This window comes from Leptodactylus fuscus, chromosome 2 (assembly GCF_031893055.1).
Source record: "Leptodactylus fuscus isolate aLepFus1 chromosome 2, aLepFus1.hap2, whole genome shotgun sequence".
NCBI classification, from domain to species: domain Eukaryota; kingdom Metazoa; phylum Chordata; class Amphibia; order Anura; family Leptodactylidae; genus Leptodactylus; species Leptodactylus fuscus.
The window spans coordinates 147,576,150-147,600,135 of record NC_134266.1 but is presented as its reverse complement, the minus strand read 5'-3'; the positions used below and the strand labels follow the sequence as shown (position 1 = coordinate 147,600,135).

Genomic DNA, 23,986 nt, shown 5'->3' with positions numbered 1-23,986 from the left:
TGTTTGGATTAATTATCTCTTTTTCCAGCCTTTTCTGACTATTTAAGACCCTCCCCAAACTTGTGAACAGCACTCATGCATGGTCAACATGGGAAAGACAAAGGAGCATTCCAAGGCCATCAGAGACAAGATCGTGGAGGGTCACAAGGCTGGCAAGGGGTACAAAACCCTTTCCAAGGAGTTGGGCCTACCTGTCTCCACTGTTGGGAGCATCATCCGGAAATGGAAGGCTTATGGAACTACTGTTAGCCTACCACGGCCTGGACAGCCTTTGAAAGTTTCCTCCCGTGCCGAGGCCAGGCTTGTCCGAAGAGTCAAGGCTAACCCAAGGACAACAAGGAAGGAGCTCCGGGAAGATCTCATGGCAGTGGGGACATTGGTTTCAGTCAATACCATAAGTAACATACTCCACCGCAATGGTCTCCGTTCCAGACGAGCCCGTAAGGTACCTTTACTTTCAAAGCGTCATGTCAAGGCTCGTCTACAGTTTTCTCATGATCACTTGGAGGACTCTGAGATAGACTGGTTCAAGGTTCTCTGGTCTGATGAGACCAAGATCGAGATCTTTGGTGCCAACCACACACGTGACGTTTGGAGACTGGATGGCACTGCATATGACCCCAAGAATACCATCCCTACAGTCAAGCATGGTGGTGGCAGCATCATGCTGTGGGGCTGCTTCTCAGCCAAGGGGCCTGGCCATCTGTTCCGCATCCATGCGAAGATTGATAGCACGGCCGACCTGGAGATTTTGGCCAAGAACCTCCGCTCCTCCATCAAGGATCTTAAGATGGGTCATCATTTCATCTTCCAACAAGACAACGACCCAAAGCACACAGCCAAGAAAACCAAGGCCTGGTTCAAGAGGGAAAAAATCAAGGTGTTGCAGTGGCCTAGTCGGTCTCCTGACCTTAACCCAATTGAAAACTTGTGGAAGGAGCTCAAGATTAAAGTCCACATGAGACACCCAAAGAACCTAGATAACTTGGAGAAGATCTGCATGGAGGAGTGGGCCAAGATAACTCCAGAGACCTGACCCACACTTTTATGTTTAAAATTTATTAAAATTTAACTGAGCAACATAACTTTTTGGTTTGTAAGATTTATGCATCTGTTAATAAATCCTGCTCTTGTTTGAAGTTTGAAGGCTCTAACTTATTTGCATCTTATCAAACCTGCTAAATCTGCAGGGGGTTGAATACTACTTGTAGGCACTGTGTATATATATATATATATATATATATATATATATATATATATATATATATATATATATAAACCCACCCCTGGGTGTCCAGTATTCCCACATGGCACCACCCAGCTGTAGTCTCCCCTAAAAAGAATCTTCTAGATCTCTGTTGGAAATTCATCCATGATTGCCATGTCCAGGTCTCCATAAATTTGTTTTGCTTATCCCTCAGATAGGCAGTCAAGCTCTCCATTATCATAATATTAATAACTTTAATAACTAACTCAGGAGAGAAAATATGTTGACTGCTTCTTTTTTCAATTTAAAGGGATACATTGTCAGCTGCCAAAATTAAAATGTTAAGTAAAGAATATTTCTATCTTCTAATGGGCCAACTACTGTGACTAAGCAGGAACAACCTATCCATAAATGGATAAAGAAAGGGACAAAGCCAAAAAATATGATAAATATAATAAATAGCACTAAACTCCTACTCATTCCCCCTCCCCCACATTTGAGTCTACATCTTGATAAACAGAATTCAAAAAATGGGGGATTCTGTACCAGCACAATAAAATCTTAAAATATGTTTCTTGATAGGCTATACTTAGAGATGATTGATGGGCCAAAATGAAAATGTTCCTTCTTGACTCTCATCTAATTCTTCGCCCAAATCTTGCTCCCATTTCAAATTATAACTTGGGACTGAGGTTCTGGGGACAAGGGATAGAGCTACATACAATCTAGATAGAACATGTGTTGGCCTAGTCTTCCAAAACATAGTTTTTCCAAATTTTATCTCTGTCCTCCAGCAGGTGGAGGTCCAAATGTATTCAGAAAGCGATGCAGTTGTGTAATTCTCCAAAGATCCAATTTAATTGGATCTCTATATCTTTCCAATTTGCTCAATTACTCCCTCTCAAAAAATCTTTTACCCAAAATTTCCTGGATTTATACCACAATTTAAATACTGAATTCTTCACCCCTGGGAGAGAGAAACTGATTCCCCAAGATAGAATAACATCCACTGAATTGGACTACTTTAACACTTTAATGTCTAAGCCAAGTTTCGTTTTTGCATTTCTGTTTTATCCTTTACCCATTCCAAGAGACCTAATGTTTCTCTTTTTTTTTCAGTTCACACGATGGTTTACTGTTTATGGAACAAATTGTAATAGCATCATTAAATATCCTGTGCAATGTACTTTGAAGCTGGAAAAACATTCTGAATGAGGTGGAATTGGAAAATAACATGCATATGCGCCAGTTTGTTACTGGTTTAATTTTTAACGTGTTAACAATGCGTTAAAAATGACATGTTATCTGTATTCTGTGGTTCAGTATGATCATGGTGATACCAAAATTATATTGTATTTTTAATGTTTTGAGACCAAATGAAAAAACTGATTCCTCTGGTTGCAAAGGGACTTCACATAGCAAACCGCTTTCTTTTCATTAAAAAGTCTTTTTAGGAATGGAACATTTCTAAGGAGAGTCTGTACTCTCTGTGGCAGTTTTACAATTACTGTCTAAGAGGGCGTTCACACTACTGTCGGTGTCCGATAGGTAGTGTCCGCTCCTAGTGTCCGTTCAAAATCTGGCATGGACATTAGGAGCGGACACTAGCTGTGTCCGTGACACCTGTCATTTATTTAAATGGAAATCGGGTGCGTTCTTTTGCACTCCGTGCCCTTCCTTCCCTGTCCGCATGTAAAGATGTCCGACTTCTCAAGCAGACAGAAAAATCCGACATGTAGGGTTCTTCTGTCCGCTTGAGAAGTCGAACATCTTTACATGCGGACAGGGAAGGACAGGCATGGAGTGCAAAAGAACGCACCCGATGCCCATTTAAATAAATGACAGGTGTCACGGACACAGCTAGTGTCCGTTCCTAATGTCCGTGCGAGATTTTGAGCAGACACTAGGAGCGGACACTACCTATCGGACACTGACGGTAGTGTGAATGCCCCTAAGTCTAAGACCCCACATTGTGGAAATGCAGCGGTTTTTGTTGCAGATTTTGCTGTGTTGTTTTTTTTTTTAACCAAAATTCTGGAGTGGCTTGAAAGGAAATGAAAAATATAATGGAAGTACTTAGAAGTTTCCTTTCTGTTAAATCCAAAAACCACTGTGATTCCGCAATGTGGGGCTTCATCCGTGTGCTGCCCATGCATCAGCCGTGCTTCCGTGGCTCCTTTCATTCAAAGAATAGGATCTGCAAAAGCAGCGCCACAAAATCAGACAAGAATAGAAGCTGTTCCATATTTTGCAGCCCAAGACTGTCAACCCGCACATGTGACCATGTAATTCACAGTCATAGCCCATACCAATTAATGGGTCTGTGTGCTATCCAGAAAAAACCCAGATAGCACATTGACCATTCATACGGTTGTGTGCAAGGAGGCTTAGACTGTGAAACTTTACACCTCCTATTAGTTGTCTTAGTTTTTGCCAGACAAGTGTACCAATATTTTGATGCATGCACAGTGTCGCAACCCAGATAATGCCCACTTTTCGATAAGCCATGATTCTGTCCAGCATAGTCATGCCCATAAATGTGTCTAAAAGACTTGATATGTGCGCAAGGAATGTTAAACCGAATTCTGCCGCATTAGGAGGTAAATCTCTTTAGCCTTCCACTTATCTCCCTGGCATATATAACATATTCTTTGGTGATTTACACAGCTACTGTATTTTAATCTTTAATACACTTTCCCATCCTGTCACTTTCTGTTTGCACTGATCTCCAACAGCAGAGCTTCTGTCTCCTTGCCCAACAATTGAACACATTGCAATTATTATCAGGTGATCCAGTGGGGTGCTGGTTTTGGTTTTGGGCTATCACCTATCTCATTTTGAGGACATATCCTAATAATAGTTTATCAATGTGAAGTATTGGACTTAACTCCTTTAACAACCAGTCCTGTGACCAAGCATTTTGTGAAAGAGGACCATTCTCCACTTCCACCATTTCAAGTTCTTATCATCTGTTAATAGGTGGTGCTCCACTGATTCCAGCACAGATGTAATTTTTTCTCTAGCCTCCACCATATCCGAGAAACAAACATAGCTAGTTTTGATCCCTGATGTTATGCTGTTTAAGCTTTGTAATGTCAGAAGAGCAGTGTCAGGCAGGGGGTGATTCAGAGCTGCAATCAGAGGCAGCCAGTGTCAGAGCTCAGAATCACACCAATTTCTTGCTCCTGTCTGATACTGCTCTCCTGACAGTACAGAGTCTGAATAGCATATTACGCACCAAAACTAGCAGCATTGATTGCTCTGGAATAGTGGGGACTACCGAAAGCTGTGCCAGAATTTGTGTGGTGGAATTGTTGTTGATGGTGAAAGGTTCTCTTGAAATGTTTTCATTTTTGCATCCTAAAGACTTAAACGGACATATATTATTGTTTAGTCATTTGAGTTTGTTCTTTGTATTCCAAATTGAATTTTTTAATGGTGCCATTTTGTGGGACAGTGATGATCAACTTTCAGAAAATTTTTAGAGGAATGAATGCAACAAAATGTAAAATCCATTATTGTTTTTATGTCATTTTCCCCTCCATTTACTATGCAGTAAAAACAATAATTTATTGCCAAATGTTGAAATTGATTGAATTAAAATAATGTTTCTAGTTTTATTACATGTATGTCCATTAAGACACTTGGCTGGTTGGTTCTATTATTGGGGCATTATTGTGTCTTGTCCTATTTGTAGATTTTACGCCTGGCACTATTGTATCAGACACAATAAGGGCTCGTTCACATCTGTGCCCGTTCTGCAGGTTTCCGTTTCCTGCACAAAACCAGGGGCAGGAGACGAAAACCTGCCGGCATGTTTCAATCCCATTCATTTGAAAGGGCTTGAAAAGTCTCTGGCGGTGTGCGCCGGTGAGTGTTTTATGCGCCCCGTGGCAAAACCGTTTTTTTAAACCGGACACAGAGTCGGACATACAGTACTCTGTCCGGTTTAAAAAAACGGTTTCGCCACTGGCGCTCACGTCTGGACTCGGCATGACAGGTTTCCGTCTTCTCCATGCAGAAGACAGAAACCTGAAAACGGAGTCTAAGATCGGACCACAGCAGTCTCCATTATGGTCCGATCTTAGACTCCGCCTCCTCACAGACGAGCCTCCGGCAGAACCAGCGTTGATTGGCCGAATGCTGTACACTGGCCAATCAATGCTGGTCAATGCATTCCTATGACAAAAAAGTCAGCACCCTCGTAACAGCAAGCTGCCAGCTCTCCCGACTAGCAAGGACGAGCCTGCTGCAGAACCAGCGTTGATTTGCCGCAGGCTCATCTTTGCTAGTCGGAAAAGCTAGCAACTTGTGGTTACGAGGGAGCTTACTTTTTAAAAGCGCAACTGCAAGCGCTGTGTAGTTAAAGCGCATGAACACCATAGACTATAATGGGTCCGTGCGCTTTAACTGCACAGCGCTCCTCCTAAACACTCTCCTCCTGCTATTCGTGGACTTTCTGACTCTCCTTTAGTCGAATAGTGGTTTCCCCTGAAACAAGTATTTTTTCCCATAGACTATAATGGGATTCGATATTCGATCGAGTAGTCGAATATTGAGGCTCTACTCGAAACGAATATCGATTCTCGAATATTTCACTGTTCGCTTATCTATAGTTTACAGGCCTTGGTGTTCCATCCAACAAACAGCTAAAAACACAGACTTCATTTAACACCCGGCAAGTAGAAAATTATGGAGAATTTTTTCAAACCATAAAAGTTACCACCAGTAATATTAGTTTGAAAGCCTAAGCATTTCAGATGCTGATTAAAGACTTCTGGTTAAGGGCTGGACAGGAGACGGAAACCTGCAGGCATTTTTCAAACCCATTCACTTGAATGGGTTTGAAAGTTGTCCAGCCGTGAGCGCCGGTGAATGTTTGATGCTGTACGCAGCAAAACCGTTTTTTTTTTTAAACCGGACACAGTCGGACATGCAGTACTCTGTGTTCGGTTTTAAAAAAACGGTTTCACCGCGGAGAGCATAAAATGCTCACCACCACTCACGGCCGGACTTGGCATAACAGGTTTCCGTCTTCTGCATGCAGAAGACGGAAACCTGAGAATGGAGTGCTGAACGCTAGTGTGAACCCAGCGTAAGCATGCTTGCATCGCAAAACACGTAGACTTTTACAGCGCTACTGTCATCACTTTTATGATTTGAATAAAATCTCATTTTTCTTTTTACTAGCCAAGTGCTGGATGGAGTTTGTGCCTTTGCAGTCTATAGATGTGTCAGATTTATCATTCAGCATCTGTTACTATGATAAATCTGCACATTTTAATATGGTCTACTTTTGGTTCGAAAGGATTTGTACATGAATTTCTTTACTTTATCCCAATATATTTTTATAATTTTTTTTATTAAAGTTTAAAATAAATATATCTGTCAACATACAACTGTGTGAAAAATATGGGAATCTTTAAATCACAATACATCGCTAGATCCAAAATGCACAGCATTAGCTAATATATAATATCATAATATATAGTATTTGGCACATCAACATAGCAAAAAGACAGTGTGTCAAAGAGAATCAGCATCAAACCTTATGAAAGGGTTAAGCTAAAACACAGCACAATTATTATGGAAGTTGTCACCTACTTAAAACAACTGAGGTCTGAAAATAGTGTGGCATACGGGTCTCCCCCAATGGTCTATAGCAGCAGTGATATATCACACTGGAGTGCTGGGGCATCCATTGCTAGTGGTTGTTCTTGGATTGTAGAACCAAAGCATCAGAGGTGAACCTAGCCTCTCTGCTGCCTGAGGCGGACAATGAATACCGGGGGTGGGGGGGATAGTAGTGGTAACATTACAGTGAATACAGTGCAGTAATATTTTGTTACTTACAGGAGATGTCTTCTCGCTTTTCCCCTGTCTTCCCTTTAGACCGCCATGACCACCTCTTCTAGCTGTGACTTGATTCAATAATACTTGCAACGCAGACATCTTTGACTTCTCACTTCTCATGCACCTGACACCTCTTCTATTCATAATGAACGATTTTATAAATGCCCCTTGCATGCAGAATTATGCCCCACAGCGGCCCCTGCTGGCTCTGTTATGCTCCACAGTGGCCTCTGCCGCCTCTATTATGCCTCACAGAAGCCCCTACAATTTCTATTATGCCCCACAGTAGCACAATAGACTGTGGGGCATAATAGAGGTTGCAGGGGACCGCTGTTGGGCATAATAGAGGTTGCAGGGGCCACTAAGGGGCATAATAGAGGTTGCAGGGGTCACAGTGGTAGATTTGTAGATGCATATTGTTGAAGCAAGCTAATGGAAGAGCAGGTGCTACGTGGGTTAAAGACTTTAATAGCACAGATGTAGTTAAGTCAGGTTGATCTAGCTGCCATTTAATGAGGCAGGACTTGAAAGTGAAATTGTCAATTGGCACGTGAAAAATTTGTCTGACAAGATCTGTAGCTGAGTTACCTTTGGTCTCTAAGCCAGCACCGAAGGTATGAGTTCCAGTCTGTATCGGTAAGACACTGAAATACGTGGTGAAAGTTGTCGGGGCTTAAATTTTATTTTTAATTAGACCGGGAGGTGAATATAAAAGATAAAAAAAAAATACTCCTGTTCCTGGTGGTCTGGTGCCTTACCCTGAAGTTTGGCCCTGCTGGTGTGTTGCTGTTCTCAGGAAGTCCCAGCCTCATGTGACGACTAAGGCTAATCAACAGCCTCAACAAAGGACACAGAATATCGCTACTTGTGATGTCCCGTGTCCCTTTCTAAGGCCAGATTCCACCGCAAGAAGAAAGCTGAGCAACAGAACTGGAATGCGCTGGGAGGATACCAGAGCATCGTGGACAGGTGAATATGTTTTGGTGTTTTGTTTTTACGTTTTTTTTTTCATCCCCCCCTGGCCTAATTAGAAAATATATTTTAAGCCTGAACAAGCTCTTTAAGGGACACTTTTCAGAAGATTAAAGAATGTCCATCACTATGCAGAGAACCACTCACATCCACTCCCTGAACGTACAGTCGTCCTGTCCATCATAAAATTGAGGATTTCTAACAAATGTCAAAAATAGGGAGTAGAGGTACTCTTCCAAACTTCCACCTCTATATAAATGATAGACATCTATAGAGATCCCAATATGTTGTTTTTTTGCAATGCTGTATAGTGTATAATATGAGCAGTTTTTGGTGCTAATTTTTCAAAACTATGAAACTAGAATGCAGAAAATACTTCATAGTATGGTTTGGGCATTTTATGGCAGTGTCATGTGAGCATTTCAAAACTTTGCATTAGACATTGCATTAGATGTCGCAATATTTGTAGAAGAAGTAAATCTGCTCCTGTTCAACTCAGTTTATACAAAAGTCAGATCTACAGCTAAAATGTAATTGTTTTCCCTCTGTAACAGTACAGAGCTGTTAGGCTTACCAACTTTTCTGCTTGGATACTAGTAAAACCCTTGTCATCCAGATTTTTCTTATGGATGTATACTACAAGTGTGCACAATCTAGATTTGCTCTGTGTTGTTCCCTTTTTCACATTTGCTTTTAGAATAATATATGTAATGTGAAATATGTTTATATACCCTAGAAAGCCATTCTGAGTTCACTAATGTGAAACACAGTTACAAAAGTGCAGAACATGCCTAAGGCTTATCTTGCACTTCATTAGTTACTCCAAACTGTGGTAACATATGGACTTATTGTTTAACATTGTTTCATAGAGGTCACGCAACTATTCTCTTTAACCTAAATAAGAAGGCTCTTGACAGTGGTTGGTAGTTACTAGAGAGCGGTGCTATGATTAAGTGGCTCAACAGACTGGAGTGCAGGTTTGCCTAAGGAAAATTGTTATCAGGCTGGTGAGTGCTTGGAATGACCTTATTGAGCGATAATTATTCCCTGTGTGACTCTTTGTAATCAGATCACTTCTGCTTCTGAAAGGGCAAGTCAGAGACGTATTCTATAAACTGGATGTTTCCCAGAGAAAAATGGAAATATGCTGAAGAGTTACACACTGTTGTGAACTATATGTTTTCTTATATTCGCATAGAGGCATACAACTGTATTTCTTTTGTAGTTTTGCCCACTTACGAGCTTTAATAGGAAATTGTCAAAACCAATGCTTATGTAAACCTATATTTATCGTCTTTTTCTATTATTATTCTCTAAATTCCTGTTGAGATGGGCTTAGTTAAATTATAATAAAGATATCATTAATTATCGGTATTGATAATGTTGTTATTACTGTTAAAGGGGTTGTCCCATTAGAGACACTTATTCCTTATACACAGGTCAGGGGATAAATGTCTGATCTCTGGGGGCCTAATCACTGGGTCACCCAGTGGTCCACAAGACCTACCATTCCCTAAAGCCTCCTTCTGAATGGAGCGCCAGTCAGACAAGTGCGCTGGAGCTCCATTCACAATGTCTCTAATTTTCTTCTATGAGGCTGCTTGGACTTTAATGTGCCCTTAACCCCATAGAAGTGAATGGATCGCTGGTCACTTCTCCCGTAACGGGACACTCCCTTTAAGTGTGAATTATAAACGTCAAAAGACATTGAATGAAAATATAATTTACAACTATAGAGCAATGCTTTACAAAAAAAAAAAAAAAAACAATAATCAATTTATACATTTTACACATTTGCTACTTTGTGTGTTGAATGTACTATATAATGACAATTTTCATTTTTTTTTAATATACATAGCACTTTTAAGGTGCATCCAAGTCCATGTATTCAGTCTCCACAGCTTTTTACTCAAGGTTTGGGTATAACGCTTCATGGTTTCCCATCTCTCTCCTTCTCTTGGCTGAAATTTGGAATATCAGAGATTTGATTTAATCTTTCCCAGCTGTGCAGAAAGACCGGCATAAACTGCGCTTATTATGTTTCTCAAAGCCGACAGACTGTTGTTTGTTAAAGTACATAGAGCGTAATTATGCATTTTAGACAGAGTCTGCCAGTGCTTGTAATTACTCTTGTAATGTCACATTTCCATACGTTTTGGAGATTGCAGTGGACATGAATAGTAATATTTACATTGGTATTCTATATGTTTCTAGATATAGATTTGATGTGATATAGATGTGACAAGTAAAATGGCTTTGCTTGCGTACATTTTCTCTCATCAAAACTATGTGGTAAGATACTGTATAGTAGTTATTTACAAGTTTATATTATCCTTATTTTCATGTGCTTTGTAAAATGTGTAAAACATTTTAGAATTATGGGATGGAAACAGGGAGGTAGTTGTCAGGAATCTCGTGGAACTCTAGACACTGGAACCAAGACAATCTATTATTAGTTTCCGTATATATATATATATATATATATATATATATATATATATATATATATATATATATAGATTGTGAGCCCCATATAGGGATCACAATGTACATATTTTTTTCCTATCACACAAACATGGGGAGAACATACAAACTCCTTGCAGATGTTGTTCCTGGCGGTATTCGAACCCAGGACTCCAGTACTACAGTGCTAACCACTGATCCACCGTGTTGCCCAACCCATTGGTTCCCTTTAAACACTACATCATACCTCTCTTCTTTTTCAGGTCTGGAAAAGATCAGGAGCTTGGTTTTACAAAGGTATTCCAAAATATATTTTACCATTGAAAATCTCAAGTAAAACTACTGAATTTCACATGAGACACACACCAGCCGAGCCTCAGACTCAAGACTTGAAGACAGTTGTAACAAGTCGAACATATACCTGGGCAAAAGGAAGAGGTCAGTGATTTCTTCATATGATCTTGATGGTAAACATAAAAACCCCTTAGTGTGTTGGAACAATAAGATAAGATAATCCTTTAATAGTCCCTCAGTGGGGAAATTTCAATAGCTTTATGAAGAAATGTTTCATATTTAAATAAATTAATTAATTATTCTTCTTAAAATCTTATGTATGGGCGCAGTGGGACGCGTGCAGGCCATTGGTCTATTGGCCTCACCAAATTTATCATCATTTACACCAGAAATCTGGTGTAAAACATGATGCAAGAAGTGTACACTAGCTACAAGCTGGAGCCTGGTGGAGGGTGCTCTTCATTGTGAGGAGGTGTGTGACGTGTCATATATGAGATGCACCCTCTACTGACTTGGGGGATATTAAGGGTCAGTTCACACAGAGTTTTTTTGCAGGCTGATTTTGAGGCGGAATCCACCTCAAAATCTGCCTAAAAAAATCCGCCTCTCATTCATTTCAGTGGGAGTCAATAGCAGTTTTTTTTCTACTAGTGTTTTGTTTTCAGCTTGCAGAAAAAAAAGCAACATGACCTATCTGAATCAGCTTCAGCATCTGCGGCTAGAGACTCCCTCCAGATTAGGCCCATTCATCCAGGCCTAATCAGGAGCGGGATCGGCATCTCGTCGTGGCTAGCCACACAAAAAAGCCGGCGGCAGAAAATGAAGAGGAATTGTGAACTGACCCTCAAACTGGCTTTAGTAACGCCAGTCTCAAAAATCTGCCCAGTAATTTTTTTCAATTCATTATACAGTCTAATGCTTTTTAAGTGAATTGAATTGATTTGTTACTTAGTAAAACAGCCTCTTGTAGGGCTGTATATAAAAAGAACCAAATCAAACCAATGAATCAGATATATTAGACTTGATCCAGTGTCACATACCTGTAAGTTGCAAAAGTATGGGAACGTTTGACTTCAGTATCTGGTGTGACCCCATTTTACAGCAATAACTCTATGTAAATATTTCTGGTAATTGTTAATTAGTCCTGTACATTGACTTGTAGGAATTTTAGCCTGTTCCTCACTACAAAATATCTTCAACTCTTTTGTGGATTTACTTCCATGAAATGCTTGCTTCATATCTTTCCACAACATTTCTGTTGGATTAAAGTTAGCACTTCGTCTTCGCCATTTCAAAATTTTTTACTTAAAATTCTTTGCCATTCTTTGGTAAACTAACTTGAGTGCCTAGGGTTGTTGTCGAGCTTCATGATCAATGCACTTTTGAGATTCTGCTCATGGACGGATATGCTGACATTGTGCAGGATGATTCCATGTTCCACCAATGATGGCAAGCTGTCCTGGCCCAGATCCTGCAAAACTGTCTCAAACCATGATACCTCTACCACTGTAATGCAGTGTTTTCCTTTCTCCAAACAGAACGCTTCTCATTTATACAAAAAAGCTCTATTCCGTTCACAAAACATTGTTTCAATAGTCTTGTGCAGGTGATCTTTAGTAGAGATGAGCGCGTAGTATTCGATCGAGTAGGTATTCGATCGAATACTACGGTATTCGAAATACTCGTACTCGATTACCACTGAGTACCACTCGCTATTCGAATGGAAAAGTTTGATGCAGAACCAGCACTGATTGGCTGAATGCTATACAGTCGGCCAGTCAACACTGGTTCTTCTCCTACCTTTAGAAGTCTTCTCAGTGCAGCTTCCCTGCGGCGTCTTCCGGCTCTGAATTCACTCTGCCAGGTATCGGGCCTGGGCAGAGCCGACTACACATGTCCGCTTGTAGTGCGGGCATGCGCAGTCGGCTCTGCCCAGGCCCGATGCCTGGCAGAGTGAATTTAGAGCCGGAAGATGCCGCGGGGACGCTGCACGGAGAAGACTTCTCGGAGGATCCAGCCCGACGCTCACTCGTGGACTTGGTAAGTGTAATTTGCTCGAATGTTGCCTACCCCTGAAACTAGCATTTTCCCCCCATAGACTATAATAGGGTTCAATATTCGATTCAAGTAGTCGAACATTGAGGGGCTACTCGAAACGAATATCGAATCTCGAACATTTTACTGTTCGCTCATGTCTAATCTTTAGCAAACTGCAGTTGGACAGCAATGTTCTTATTTTAAAGCAGTAGCATTTTTCCTGCAACCTGTCATGCGCACCGTTGTTGTTCAGTGTCCTTCTGATGGTTTAGGGTTCGTTTACATCTGCCTTTGTATTCCATCCAGGGAGAGTCCGCATGGAGACCTCCCTGAATGGAATACAAACGCAATTGCAAGCGCTGTGCTATAAAAGCACACAGACCCCATAGACTATAATGGGGTCCATGTGCTTACTGCGCACTGCCCACACGAATCATGTGGACTCTCCCTGGATGTAATACAAAAGCAGACGGGAACAGGGCATTACTTATGAACCCTAACATTAAGGGCCCCTTCACACGGAGTATACGCTCGCTGATTCTGAATGCCGAACACTGAAAGATCTGATGAAGGCGGGGTGTCTGTGGAGTACCAAAGGACCCCGAAACGCGTTACCTTAAATAAATCACGTTGTTGCTACATCAGCATACCAGCATTTCATTCCACCGAAAGGAGCGCACAACCGTTTCCTCCATTTTGAGGGTATATCCCTCAGAATAAGATGCATTTCAACCCTGTTTTTTTTTGTTTTTTGTTTGTTTTTTAAATAAACATAAACACTTCAAATTTAAATTGCTTTTAAAAAATGATTAACAATGGTGCAAGTAGAAAAAACTAAATATGGCACTCACGTTTCTATATAAAGATGCAGTGGTCAAAAAACGTGCTTACTATTCATTACTGGTTGCCTCCATGTACCTTGAAGCTAGATGTTAAAGCTTGCCTGAAAAAGCTGTTGGCCCAGGATTTTTTCAGCAGGATGTTCTGCATAATGAATGACCTGTCAACTTCTCTGAAGCTTCTATTGTTGTTTTATCTAGTACAAATAGTTTCCAAAGCTCCATTAATTAATTATGTAATCATTATTCAGCAGAATTTATAAGTTAAGTACACTATGACTTTCACTTAATACAGACTAAATCAAAGGTAATATGTATTCTAGAGCATATTTATACTTACATATATACATACTTTTATACATTCCTAGATGTAATATATTTGTTAATGTGTTTTGCATTGGCAGATTTACAACCTAGTTTAGCGCATATATAAAGTAACAGACAGCACTGGTATCAAGTAGAGAATTCCATTATAGTCTATGGGGAAAAAATGCTTGTTTCAGGGGAAACCACTATTTCACTAAGGATAGTCACCAAATCCACTATGACACCTCAGCAAATGATGCCAACACCTCTGGAATGATACTGGGACAGCAGGAGAAGCCTGCCTGGTTGCATCTAACATGCCCAAGTCCCAGTATTACCCCACTATAACAGCCTATTCACTAGACACTCCAAACTCAGTATGGAAAGTGGAAAAATACTTGGAAACCTTCTTTTCTCTACATTAGTATTGACATAAACACACATTTTAAGCTAAAGAAACATTACCATACACCCCTTTAAATCACATTGCCCATGACAACCACAGATAGCCCCCACCCTTAACTGACATTGTGTATATGTGTGAGTGTGATGTGGTAAGACCAGGGGTGAACCTGCCTGTCTCGCCACCCGAGGTGGACGACAAAGCCGCCCCGCCCCCCGGGAGGAGGGGGTGGAGCGAATGGGGGCGGGGTGGAGCGAAGGGGGCGTGACGGAGTGGCGTTAGCAGGCAGAGAGCAGGCACGGAGAGGACCTGCCCTCTGCCTGAGCGTGAGGGGAGGCCGCTGGAGCAGCGCTGCTCCAGCGGCCTCCCCAATCCACCGCTCGATGACAATAAGCCAGTCCAGGACAGCTTGTCCTGGACTGGCTTAGGAGGAAAAATGCCACCCTCCCTGAGGTCCTGGCATAGCGCCGCCTGAACCGGTCGCTTCAGGTCGCCTCATGGGAGGTGCGGAGTTGGGTAAGACCTTCAAAAATTCACTTTTCTGGCCCTTAACGTGAGCTCTTCCAAATTAATTATGAGTCCCTTAAGCTGAGCTACCAGCAGAGATTGAGGCCCTTGAGGTGACTTGAGCCTTTTACCAGCAGAGTTTGAGGTCCTTTAAGTTAGTTCAGCCTTGCACCAGCAGAGTGTTAGGCCATTTAAGTGAGTTGAGCCTTGCACCGGCAGAGTGTTAGGTCCTTTAAGTGAGTTGAGCCTTGCAGCAGCAGAGTGTTAGCACCTTTAAAATTGTTAGCCCCTAAAACGGTGGTTCCAAAACCATCATTCTCATTGTGTGGGATTGATGCAGTGGATTGGAGTGAGGACCCAGACATTGATCTTGATTTTTTTTTTTTTTTTTAATTCTCAATTTTATTAGTTTTTTTGTAACATTTTTACAAAATTACAAAGTTCACCATTGACAAGTCAATAAAAAATCTATAAACTTTAACAGTAAAAGTAAAAACAATCAATAAAATTATCTTGTGGGATAATAATTGACCTTGATTTTGATTGTGAAATTGATAACATTTTGTTATCAACTCCTGGGGGTAACTTTCATATAGAGGACAACAAAAGTGGAGAATTGGCTGCAACCACTACTAGCGGTAATGGTCCTCTAATATCGGACTCTACATTACCTCTACAGGATTCTGATCAGGTGTTAATAGTCCAAACAACATGCTCCAGTACTTTAGCTGTAGATCAGAAACCACTTTCCCTTCCGACACCAGATTTAACCAAGCTTCATCATCATCATCCTGCTGAGATGGAGCCACTAAAGGAAACCTTGCCTTCCAAGGCAAGTCCTGGAGCTGTGACTGAGCCAAATCTAAACACAGAGTCCTTTGGAACTGAACAAAATTCAAAGTGTCCAAAGACTTTAGAGACTGTTGAAAGTAATGGGATCCAGAATGAGGAGTTCATCACAAGGCTGACAGACCCAACTCCAAATGCTGCAGCACAAGCAACCAGCAGTCAGCCTAAGATTGTCTCTTCTTCAAGTAAGGCACAAGATTCTTTGGAACCAGAACAAGAAAACCCAGTGATTGCCATTGCCGCAGTGCCTAGGCCATCTTTCAGAGCAGTTCATTCAGAGATTGAATTGGAGAAAAATAAGAACATTTACTGTGATCGAGTCTTCATGCATGGTAGTGGGCATGGACAAGCGCTGTATATCAAATCCTCACCACATGTCTAATAGTAGCATGTGCGCACTAGTATATAATATATGTATATTGCCTTCTTTGAATAAGGCACAATAAGAAGAATAGGCACTTATTGTTGTAGCTAAACCAACCATGATTGTAATGCCTGCCTGTGTGCAATACATATTCTTAAACACACAGTACCCTAAAGCACCTGCTCTTCCCAGAAGGTCTCCCATTCAAGTGCAGTCTGAGCCTGACCCTGTTTAGCTTCCAAAATTGGACATATTCAGGGTGGTATGGCCGCTAATGAAATTTATTAATAGAGCAGGTATACTGTAGTATATAATGTATTAATATGGTCCCTGGTCCTCAGTGCAGTCATATTCTATAAGGAGTTGAGGCTTTACTGTGTAAACCCATAAAAAGAAACTGCACGGTGTGTACGAAGGCTAGGTCATTGATCGTAGTAAAAACTAGAAAGAGGAAGTGTGTGATATATAAGTATTAAAAATCTAAATTAAAAATATTTAGATAAAACATAGAGAAGAAGGATATAACCTCTACAAGCTTTTCATATTCAATTTTTTTTTTTAAACAAACATACATATATATATGGAAACACATCCAATAAATAATTCTGGATCTCTTCAAGCTTTCACTCGTTTTCATGTGTCAAAATTCAGTGAATATTCTGGGAAAAGTGATATCAGAATACAAGTCTAGAGAATATATCAAATTATTTATAAATCACTGATTGAGGACTTAAGATGGACAAGAAATGGTCAAGTAAGGGCAAGCTGCAACCAGTTTGAGACCTATGTTAAAGGTTCTTGTAATTGCTTATATTATTGGTTAATGCAAAGGTTCTGGAAAGGTTAATGGCCATGTAAATTTATGGAGATCATTTTTACATTAGTGAAGATAAAGCTGCCCATTTGACAATTAAAATGTAAATAAGGTTGCTGCAAAGAAGTAATAATTCAGTGTTGTTATTGATTTTGTTTTTAGCTTAGAATCTTCTGTAATTTAATTTTGACTTGCTTGTGTTTCTGTCTAGATTATGTCCACTCTTTATCACTCTGTTGTCTACAAAACCTGTTAAAATGTTTGACCCACCAAAATGCAAGGGAATCCCTCAAAGCATCCGAGCAATACCTCAGTGGATCAGAGGACATCCCCACTTGGAGTTCATTACTTGTACCTTGGGTCTAGTTTTACATATATTCTTACACATAAACCTTTTTATTGCTAAATAAAAGTGCAATTTACAGTGAGTGACAGGAAAACTTCAAAGCAGAAAGGACAAATCACAGGATTGGGGGTGGGGAGGCAGTTTTGACAAAAATGATAATATGCTGCATTGACCTTGCTATGGTTTTAGCAGTACTACTTCATAAGATAACTGAATATCTTCTTTTTTTTAATTAATTTATTTATTTTATTTTTTTTATGTAGATTGTGAGCCCCATATAGGGATCACAATATCCATTTTTTTCTCCTATCAGTATGTCTTTGTAGAATGGGAGGAAATTCACACCAACACGGAGAGAGCAAACAAACTCCTTGCAGATGTTGTTCCTTTCGGGAGTCAAACTCAAAACTCCAGCACTGCAAGGCTGTAGTGCTAACCACTGAACTGCCGTGTTTCTCCTGTCACCATTTTGCCCCCATAACCGAATATCTTCTGTTTAAAATGAAGGTTACATTTTTGGAAATGTTTTTGAAGTTGATTTTGGCATGGAATATCATCATTGGTAGACCCGGGCATCAGCATTTTGTGGTTGGTTAGTGTTCAATACAAAAAAAAAAAAGAGATACTGGGTCCTAAATAAACAGGGGTCCACAAGTACATATATAGCTTTGCCTTTTGAATGGAAATAAGGAATGTAAGCCTACTTTAGCTACAATTTTATTTTACAGCATTATTTATGAGCATATACAGTGGGGCAAAAAAGTATTTAGTCAGTCACCAATAGTGCAAGTTCCACCACTTAAAAAGATGAGAGGCGTCTGTAATTTACATCATAGGTAGACCTCAAATATGAGAGACAAAATGAGAAAACAAATCCAGAAAATCACATTGTCTGATTTTGTAAGAATTTATTTGCAAATTATGGTGGAAAATAAGTATTTGGTCACCTATAAACAATCAAGATTTCTGGCTCTCACAGACCTGTAACTTCTTATTTAAGAGTCTCCTCTTTCCTCCACTCATTACCTGTAGTAATGGCACCTGTTTAAACTTGTTATCAGTATAAAAAGACACCTGTGCACACCCTCAAACAGTCAGACTCCAAACTCCACTATGGTGAAGACCAAAGAGCTGTCAAAGGACACCAGAAACAAAATTGTAGCCCTGCACCAGGCTGGGAAGACTGAATCTGCAATAGGCAACCAGCTTGGATTGAAGAAATCAACTGTGGGAGCAATAATTAGAAAATGGAAGACATACAAGACCACTGATAATCTCCCTCGATCTGGGGCTTCAAGCAAAATCTCACCCCGTGGGGTCAAAATGATCACGCGAACGGTGAGCAAAAATCCCAGAACCACGCGGGGGGACCTAGTGAATGAACTGCAGAGAGCTGGGACCAATGTTACAAAGCCTACCATCAGTAACACACTACGCTGCCAGGGACTCAGATCCTGCAGTGCCAGACGTGTCCCACTGCTTAAGCCAGTACATGTCCGGGCCCATCTGAAGTTTGCTAGAGAGCATTTGGATGATCCAGAAGAGTATTGGGAGAATGTCCTATGGTCTGATGAAACCAAACTGGAACTGTTTGGTAGAAACACAACTTTTCGTGTTTGGAGGAAAAAGAATACTGAGTTGCATCCATCAAACACCATACCTACTGTAAAGCATGGGGGTGGAAACATCATGCTTTGGGGCTGTTTCTCTGCAAAGGGGCCAGGACGACTGATCCGGGTACATGAAAGAATGAATGGGGCCATGTATCGTGAGATTTTGAGTGCAAACCTCCTTCCATCAGCAAGGGCATTGAAGATGAAACATGGCTGGGTCTTTCAACATGACAATGATCCAAAGCACACCGCCAGGGCAACGAAGGTCCTGGAGTGGCCTAGCCAGTCTCCAGATCTCAACCCTATAGAAAACCTTTGGAGGGAGTTGAAAGTCCGTGTTGCCCAGCGGCAGCCCCAAAACATCACTGCTCTAGAGGAGATCTGCATGGAGGAATGGGCCAACATACCAACAACAGTGTGTGCCAACCTTGTGAAGACTTACAGAAAACGTTTGACCTCTGTCATTGCCAACAAAGGATATATAACAAAGTATTGAGATGAAATTTTGTTACTGACCAAATACTTATTTTCCACCATAATTTGCAAATAAATTCTTACAAAATCAGACAATGTGATTTTCTGGATTTTTTTTCTCATTTTGTCTCTCATAGTTGAGGTCTACCTATGATGTAAATTACAGACGCCTCTCATCTTTTTAAGTGGTGGAACTTGACTGACTAAATACTTTTTTGCCCTACTGTAGATGCTAAGTAAAGTAGACAGAAAGTAGTCATAGAGCCTGACTGACTGAGTTTGGTGCATTGTGATTTCATTATTTCTGCTATTGACGGCTACACTGCAGCTGTTATTTTATGGCACAAATTAAATGAAAGTTCGCTCTGGTCGTGCAATGTGACAGGTCTCTCGTTTTACCCAGGATCATCTGCCAACAGGAAACGAGACATAGAATAATTACTGAAGACAAACACCACTCATTGATTCCTCCATTTGCTTCCAGAATGTTGTTTTGGGCACAATTCCTGTTTCAATTTTCTAGCTGTAATTTAACATAGTGTTTGCACACATTATATATCAGATTCATCTAGACATTGGCATTTATGACGCAGGTCACATCTGCAAAAGATTGGCTATTAACCAAGTGTCCTGTTTGTTTATGCATGTATAAATGACAGTGTTATAAATGGCATGTGTATGATGGTTCACATGCAAAGCTGCCATATGATTATATTGTGTAATTTAGTCAAATAATTGCTTCATATTAGTTGGTGTTAAAATGCAAGTGATGATACGAATGAATTTTTAAATCTAAGTCCTACAAAGGATGAAGAAGAGACTTGTTTCAACCGTTTTATTTTCTAATATAAAAGCATAGGAGAGTAACATTATTGTTATGTCAGTTCTTTAACCCCTTCCCACCACAGGCATTTTGGAATTTTTGATTTTCTATAGCTTTTTTTTCCCTCCCATTCAAAGAGCCATATGAGGACTTAAAGAGGATGTCCAGTCATTTTTGTATGTCTCGGCAACTGGGGAAGGCAAGAAAAAAAATAAATTATGCTTATCTGTCCCCGATACTCCGGTGTCCTGCCAGCACATTGCAGTCCTTCTGTTACGACGGCTTCTCATGGGTCTCTTTGTGAGTGTAGCTGAATCTGTTGATTGGCTTCAGCAGGCCTCAGGAAGAGACCCATGATGTCACAGCTAATGACATTGCATGCCCTCCGCTGATGACACTAATTGGCCTCAGCAGTCACATGTGGCTGAGACTTCTGCCCCACGTCAGCCAGGGACCAAGAAGATCGGAGAATGCAGGGAGGCACTGGAGCATTGTGGAATAGTGAGCATGAATTTCATTTATTTTTTTTCACTGCCCCAGCTGATTTAAAACTTAAATGGGTTGTCCATTTTTGCCTGGTCAACCCCTTTACTGTTAAAGGAAGACCAAGGATCTACAGCAATATCTCCGCGCTCACTGGCTCATACATATGTCAAAATCGGAAAGTCTTGATAAACCTTTTATTGACAGATCAGCACGACGCATTGTAGGCCTTCAAGAGCCCTTTCTCAAGGGCAATTACATTTTTGTTCATTAATATCCCCTGGATTCCTTGCATGTACAGCTCTCTTCAGGTCATGCCAAAGCATTACTTCCAAAACACAAATCTTTTCCCTCCTCCTTGGTGTCTGCTCAATGCCTTACGCCTCTACTGTGTTCATGTTGTGAGAAGGTAACCCCATTACTGTGTGTGGGACAAATTGTACTTTATAGTGGTGCCATTTAATATTCCGTATGATGTAGTGGAAAGCTGGATACATTTTCTAAAATACCCTCCATGACAGCACCATGGAAGGTTGTATCTCCACCCACTAACCACAGGAAAAAGCACACAAGAGGGTAAATAGACCCTCCCTGCCTCACTCTTCAGTGTTTTTTCCTGTCCCTATTAGTGGGTAGACAAGAGGTTTTGTGATGTGGTCACCAGGCAGAGTGAGCTCCAGTGCACCTGTCCCTGCAGTTCAGCGCTGTTTCTCTTTGGAGTCTCGGTGGTTCCATCTCTTCCTGAGCCATCCTAGATAAAGAGTAGTGTTGGCCTCAGTCCTTCCTCAGAGGCTCCCTCTGCCTGTAGTGTCTCTGCCTGCCCGCTGGAGCCTGTGTTCCATGCCGGGATGCACGCCAACATCACTTCTGGTTTATGGATGACACACTTCCGGTTTTGGGAAAATGGCGCCAAAAATGGGAAATTTTAAATTTTGGCACCTGAAAGAGCAGGTGAACTAGAAACATTCCTATTGGAGGAATGGAGTATGCAGGTAATTGGAGATGGGTATAAAAAGCCTCCCAGATCAAGAAGCTTTCTTCTTAAAAGGGTTTTCCCCATCTCCCTGTTTCAGAAGTTTGCCTGTTGTCTCTTCTACTCATTTCCTGTATACTATGAAGTATACTATGAAGTATCACAATACTTATGCATAGCAGATAATATGCACATGCTTGCAGAGAACAGACTTGGTGTGTGTGTTTACATAGAGAGATAACAGACCCTGCTTTATCAGCAAACTGCAGTTAGCTGAACTGATTGTCCGCCTCAAAATCCACTGCCAAAACCGGCTGCCATTGACTTCAGCCGCTTGCTGATTTTTTTCATTACCTAGTACCGCTACCATTCATTTGGGCCTAATCTGAAGCGGAATGCTGCGAATGGATGCCAGTGCACTGCACCAACATCCAGTTGCGGCTAGCCTTTTTTTGGACCGTATTCTAAGGCGGCCTCCGCGTCAAAATCTGGTCCAAAAAACCCTGTGTGAACTTACCCTTAGAGAAATTTATTAGACAAAAAGTAGTAACATTTTAATTAAAGTGCATTGCATTTTTCTCCTGAATCACATGCTGTATTAAGTGAGAATAAGCTATCTGAAAAGTTAGTGATTTAATAAAGGATGCTTGCTTCATGCTATGCAACTTATTCTACATTTTTTTTTTAGTTTAAGGAAGACCTTTCACCACCTCCACCAACAACAGTTAGATCTTTTCTATAGCTCTTACTGTTCCTGTATAAGAAGCACAGTTAACTTTGGTGCCTGATGTGCTATTTAAGATTTGTAATGTCAGAAGGGAAGTGTCAAGCAGGGGTGTGTGATTCAGAGCTGCAATCAGACAGCTGGTATCGGAGCTTAAAATCCTCTTGTCTGTTTCTGTCTGACACCACCCTCTGGACAGAACTGAAATAACATTTCAGGCACCATAACGAACAGCATTGATTGCCCTGGAATGGTGTGGGCTAGAAAAAAAATTCCAATTGTGCCAGAATCAGTGGCTATTAATTGATGCTAAGAGTTGGACTTGTTGGAGGTGGAGAAACGGCCTCTTTAAAGAGAAACTTATTTTTTTGATTGTTCTGCGTTCAGTTCTTGTTTGTGTCACATCTTTATGCAGAAGGTTTATTTAAAGCATTTCTTTTTTATGTAAATGCCATAGAGGTGGAAGCAATGATTTTGTAAAAAAAAATGCTATTCAGTGTTTCTGTGCTAAACTCAGTTTTAACAGCTTTCGTGCCTGTTTAATTTTATGTTTAATTTTGCATGCATTAGCATTTGAAATATAAGAAAACAGAGCTATGAATGACTTTTTTTTTTTTATTCAACTCTCCATTCAAAAACTTTTCTCGGAACCATCTATTTATTAAATTCTAAATGAGAACTGAAGGATTACAGATTCAGTCTTGCATAATGGTCAATTATCTATGAAAGATTGCATTTAAAGCAGATATGTCAATTCTGAAGCAGCAGAAAGCCCACACATTAACATCAAATATAGAAAAAAGAACACAAATAAAGAAAAAGCCATCTACGCTTCCTTTTTTCCTGAAACATATTGGAGTTTAACAATGGGTAGTGCTATCTTGATGATTGCAAAAACAAGAAATTAAATATGTATGAAGTACCATCATTGTTACAAAGTGAGTTGACCTGTGGTGTTCCTTGTTCAACAGACCTTTAAAAATTTTGAAACCTTAGTGTCAAATTAGAGAAAATATAACAAATTTCACACATAGAGTCTTCAACTGTACATAAGAGCACAAGTATATTTTTTAGGTTATTAAGAGTTTAGCCGTGAATAAAGTATTCTTGAGGGAATCAGTCTGTGTCAAAATGTAGCATTTTCAAAATGTGTATTCCCTTTGGCTCCTGGATGGACATTCTCAAGACATATTCCTCCCTAAGATACTTTACGTCCTGCAAACTGCTCCCATCTTCCTCCCTAACTCTTTCTTCAAGAATTTCTGTAGCCTCTTCATTTCATTCCTCTCCCATGCTTACTTACCATATTCCCTCCTATCCCGACTCTACTACAAGTTATGACATAAAAAAAATATAACTTTGGTATCGCTGGAATCATAAAGACCCATAGAATACAGGTGACATATGCAACTTTCTTACGTCTTTGTTTTTATGAATGTCATTGTGAAAACGCAGTTTTTTTTTCTAATTCCAAGTTTTTACAAGCTTGCCAGCTGCTACTGCTGAGCCTACTCTCCCCACACTATGTATTTTCATTTTTCTGTTCATAGTCATACAACAGCTTAATTTTTGCTGAACAAATTATACTTTGTAGTGGTACCATTTATTATTCCATATAATGTACTGGCAAGCTTGTAAAAAC

The 23,986-nt window shown here is 40.4% G+C and overlaps 1 protein-coding gene across 1 annotated transcript in view; it reads left to right on the top strand.

Moving 5' to 3' along the window:
• The window catches only part of RPH3AL (rabphilin 3A like (without C2 domains)), a 120,930-nt gene that overhangs the window by 60,936 nt on the left and 36,008 nt on the right, over positions 1 to 23,986 (top strand). The window contains exon 6 of the mRNA XM_075264927.1: positions 10,759 to 10,933. Coding sequence (XP_075121028.1) covers positions 10,759 to 10,933 — 175 coding nt within the window. The remainder of the gene's footprint in view (positions 1 to 10,758; positions 10,934 to 23,986) is intronic.